Here is a 4,879-nt window from a genome sequence, read left to right on the forward strand (position 1 = left end):
TTCAGCTCGTATGTATATGCAGGCCCCATAAGCAGCAACACTTGCATCACAAAAGGCATGCATCTGTAGGTCAGCTTCGGGCAGCTTGGCTTCGTCCACCGAGTCGGCGCCGGATATCATATCATCAACATAGAATGCATGTTTTATTGTTTCAGCGCCAACCGGATAGAGGTGCGCTTCGTCCTGGGCAAGTTGCTGCATCGATCGAATCGATAAAAAAGAGGCAGGCTTTGTTCCCTAGGTGACGGTATCTAATTTAAAAATACGGAACTCTTCATTAGGGCTGTCTCTCCATATTATGCATTGAAGAAAGTTATCTGGATAAGACATTCTTACACAGCGATACATTTTACAAATGTCTGCTGTAAGAGCAATTTTAAATGTACGAAATCAGAGCAAAATATCAAAAAGTTGTTGTTGAATGGTTGGTCCTTTCATCAGGATCGAGTTCAGCGAACGTCCAGTGCTAGTGGGCGCCGAGCCATCAAACACCACACGCAGTTTTGTTGTTGTGCTATCGGCCTTTAAAACGCAATGATGCGGCAAAAAATTTATAGGAACTTTGCTTGGTATAGCGTCAACGACTGACATGTGATTCAAATCAAGGTACTCCTTGATAAACGATGAATATTGTTTTTTAAGTTCAGCATTTCGCTGCAATCTTCGTTCCAAAGCTCTGAACCGATTAACAGCCTGCTGATAAGACTCTCCCAGTTCGAACGAAGGTAATTTTGTTGGTAATCGAACAGAAAACTCACCGGATTTTAAACGTCTGTAGTTTTTTAAAAAATGAGCTTCACACAAATCTTCTTCTGCCGTAGTCTTTGGCGAAGATTCTTTACAGGTTTCTACTTCCCAAAAGCGTTCCACTAATTTGTTTAATTCGACATCAGAGTCATTTGTTAGAGCCATGTCGATGGCTGTTAGGCACGATAATTTTGCAGCGTTGTACGCAGTTGCGCCCGATACTATCCAACCCAATTTGGTTTTTTGCAAAATTGGCATACTTTCGGCCAAGCGTATTTGACCAACGCAAAGTAGGTCGAAAAATAAGCTAGCTCCAATGAGCATGTCAATGCGTTGAGGTTCAAAGAATAATGGATCCGCTAAGCGTATATTCGAAGGTATGTTCCAATCAACGCATTTTAACGAGCGACTTGGTTGAATATCGGTAATGGTGGATGTGACGACTGCTGTCAAGTTAGCCGTATAATCAGTAACACGCGAATGGAGCCTTAAATCAACGATATGATTGGTGGCGAAATCATTTTGGCCTATGCCAGAAATGAACTGTGACGAGTTAACTTTCTTTAACTGAAGCTGACTAACAAGTCGATTGGTTACGAAGTTGAGTTGTGACGCAGAATCTAGCAAAGCTCTGCAGGGAATGAGAGAGCCAGATCGATTTTTTAAATAAATGATGGCAGTTGCTAAGAGAACGAAATCTCGGTTAGCAAAGCTAGCTTGAGCTTCAGAGCTGACAAGTGCAGAAGCTGATGGGCCGAAGGTTGAAGACGAATGTGGCAAATACGGGTGCATAGAAGTGGGGAGCATTGTTGTTGCTTGTGCTTGCGATGGGGATTTAGCACACGTCAATGTTTCAGAAGAATTCGCAAATGAATTTGTGTCTTGATGAAGCAGACTGTGATGCTTCGACGAGCAATGCCTACACTGGCCGGACTTACAGTCCTTAAGAGAGTGACCACGTCTCAAGCAATTCAAGCAAAGGTGCAACCTTTTTGCTTCTTTGTAACGCATTAAAGGCGACAGGCCTAAAAATCGTTCACAATTTGCAATTCGATGTTCGCTAGAGCTGCATAATGTACACCCAACTGCAGCCGATGTTAACGAAACCTTGCGATTGTTGTTGTTATAAGACAGTTTCTTTCCTACCTGTTTTTCCGGCGTCGCAAGAGCGTTTTCTACATTTTCCAGTCGCTGACAGCGTTGTTCTAAAAATGTAGCCATCGAATCCCACGTTGGTATTTCGTTTGCAGGTGTTTGCTCCTCCCATTTGGCACGAGACTTGATGTCCAACTTTTGAGAAACTAGCTGAATTAATAAACAGTCGGCGATCTGCTCCTTTGTTCCCACAGTCTGCAACGCGCGCAAGTGAGCATTTAGAGCATCGCTGAGTTCACGAAGTTTGGCTACCTTTTCACCCTCTACCCTCTTCAGCTGAACAATATCTCTGATACGAGCCTGGAAATTCAAACGTTTATTATTGAACCGAGCCTTCAATAAACAAATGGCCTTATCATAGTTGGGTTCACTTATTTCTAACGACCGAATTGTATCCAGGGCGGCATCACGTAGACTTAATCGAAGGTGTTGGAATTTCTCGATTCTTGTCAAATCAACGTCTTGATGGACCACGGTGTCGAACATCGAGAAAAAATCGGGCCATTCTGCATAGTTACCGCTGAACTATGGTATTTGCAGTACAGGTAACCGTTGCTTCGGTTGAGCGACGATGAACGATGATTGATCTCCAGAAAACGGCCGCGACGTAGAACTAGGAGCCACTGAAGCTCGGCAAGCGTGCAGTTGGCGTGTCAGCTTAGTTTTCGCCTCAATATAATGGTTGGTGAATGTGGTCAAAAGATCATCAGCGTCGTTGTCCTCTAGCTGCATGTGAAGGGCATCGAACCTTTTCTCCAGGCGATCCATTTGCTCGATACGTACCTCTACTGCAGCCTCGTCGAACTCGCGCAGGGCTTCGAAATTCGGAGAGTTGTTGGTTTGGGTTATTTTTTGAGCAAAAGACTCAAGCTTCTTCTTGGCTTCAGCTGAGTCAATCTTCTTAGATGGTGCCATTTTTGAATATATAAGCACACGAAAAATAATTAAGTACGACGTTTGATCAATCAATTTTACGAGTATTGATTAAATCACGTCGGGGTCACCAAATGTTTAGGGGGCAGTAAGCCTTTTTACTGACCCGTATTACTTGCAATAAAAAAGAAATGCGACAACAACGATATGCGGGCGTTTATTACAAAATGCGAATATTAGCAACTATATGCTAGCGCTTGGTACGATGACCAAAATTCGAGTGACAAAATTCTTAGATGTACAAATTAACCAGCCTACAAAATTTCCTCTAGCTCAACAAGTACAATGGCTTACGGTAAAGAGATCGGATGATTTAGTGGTACATATTCCAATATAATGCAGTTATGCTAATGTATGTATGTACAAGTATGATAAGAGCGCTTATCACAGCCACTCAAATACCCTAAACCGGTTCTTAAACATTGGTGTCATTAAGTATTAGCGGGAGCGCAGATTTAAAGCAAGCAAATATTTACTTATGTACATAAGTATGTATATACAAACATATGGACATGCGCAGATGCATATGTATGAGCAATTAGCATAAAGAGCAACTAATGTTATCAGTGATGGTACATATAATTACATGCTATCAACACTTGGATTTTATGCATATGTCTGTGGTAATAAGCAATAATCGCCTGAGTCGTAAACTATACTTTCGAGATAAATAACTTTTTACATACAGAAGCTATTTTGAAAAAAAAAATAAAAAAGTGTCTTGGGAAAAATGCAATGCAAAATCGAAGATGTTTACACGCACAATGCTTAGGCCAAAAATTATAATGAAACTTAGCTTTGTCTAGGAGATATTTAATGAAAATAAATAAAAATGCTTATAGCAAACGTAAAATATGAGATTGGAATGGCTATGTTAACTTAGGCTTTTATTGCAAATGAATGGTTTGTCTGTTGCCTAGCATATATTAAGTTAAGCAACTATTGTATATTTAAATTTACCAATGCCAAGAGTAAGATCACTTTAGCTAAGTAGTAGTTTATTTAAAAAGCAAGTAGTTTTACAAATTCATTATTTTAAACTTAATTTCATTTTCATATGTAAACATAAATAGAATACATATATTAGGTTCATTCCTTATCTTTTTGGACTAAAATCTGAAAAGTGTCAAAACGCCAGAGCGTAAGCAAAATGCGCTCACTAAAAGAGAATAACAGGAAAAGTAAAGTTACGCAAAAAACCAAATTTTTAGTCCAAAGAATGGCAACAACAAAGCTAATGTCAAATAAGTATGGAAATGTATGTACAAAACACATTCACATAAGCACAAGCACAATAAACACTTTCTATATCAATTATTTTTTGCCTCCTTCCAATTTCAATTCACTTTTTTACTTTTTAGATTATTCTCACTTTTTGCGTATTCTTTAATTTCCGTTAATTTAAATTCAGTTGAGTTTGACACTTTTCAGGATTTTGCCAGAAAAAAATTCTTCTGACTAAATCTGATTACTTCGGACTGATGAGAGTCACTCTCACTGGGTGTTGCTCTCTCATTTTAGCTGTCATTTCCGAGTTAAGGAACGCTTTTTGGACTAAATCTGACTACTTCCGACTTTTTCTGACTATTTCTTGGAGATAAGGAACGCTCCTATTAATCTAAATCATTCTGCTTCTGATTCCTCTTCGACTAAGGCTATCTGCACACATAGTTGCATTATCGTCTCGCCCTGAAATTTTGAGCAGAGCACATGCATTTCAAAGAAGATCTGCACACTTGTCGTTATCGGCTAGTTATCGCCAAATCGTAGAAGATGCAGAAACGGATAAGTACGGCACTGTCGTTTGCTAATCGTTGTGCACGCATTGTTTGTTTACATTTTATGGGGAAAAATTAGTGAAAAAGTTAATATTTGCATAAAATCTGTGGAAATTATTAAATTCAATAAATGTGAACGTTTTAACTATAAAATATGACGAAATTTTAAAAAGCCTCTGTATACATGCACAAAACACATTTAAGGAAAAGAAAAGAAGAGATATTATTGAAAAATTATGTCTAGAATTGTTGCACCATAGTCTATA

The 4,879-nt window shown here is 39.1% G+C and overlaps 1 protein-coding gene across 1 annotated transcript; it reads right to left on the reverse strand.

Annotated features, from left to right (window-relative positions):
- Window positions 1-390: 390 nt before the first annotated feature.
- On the reverse strand, window positions 391-2,388 carry LOC108364935 (uncharacterized). The gene has a single exon (XM_017618818.1). It carries the CDS (start codon window positions 2,386-2,388, stop codon window positions 391-393), a length of 1,998 nt encoding a protein of 665 aa, XP_017474307.1.
- Between the last annotated feature and the right edge of the window lie 2,491 nt (window positions 2,389-4,879).

The sequence above is a fragment of the Rhagoletis zephyria genome, unplaced genomic scaffold (assembly GCF_001687245.7).
Source record: "Rhagoletis zephyria isolate East Lansing unplaced genomic scaffold, Rhagoletis_zephyria_1.1 Rzeph_scaffold_01715, whole genome shotgun sequence".
NCBI classification, from domain to species: Eukaryota; Metazoa; Arthropoda; class Insecta; order Diptera; family Tephritidae; genus Rhagoletis; species Rhagoletis zephyria.

Excerpts from the sequence above, each read along its gene's own strand:
- LOC108364935 (XM_017618818.1), bottom strand. The coding sequence starts at position 2,388 with ATGTTCGACACCGTGGTCCATCAAGACGTTGATTTGACAAGAATCGAG.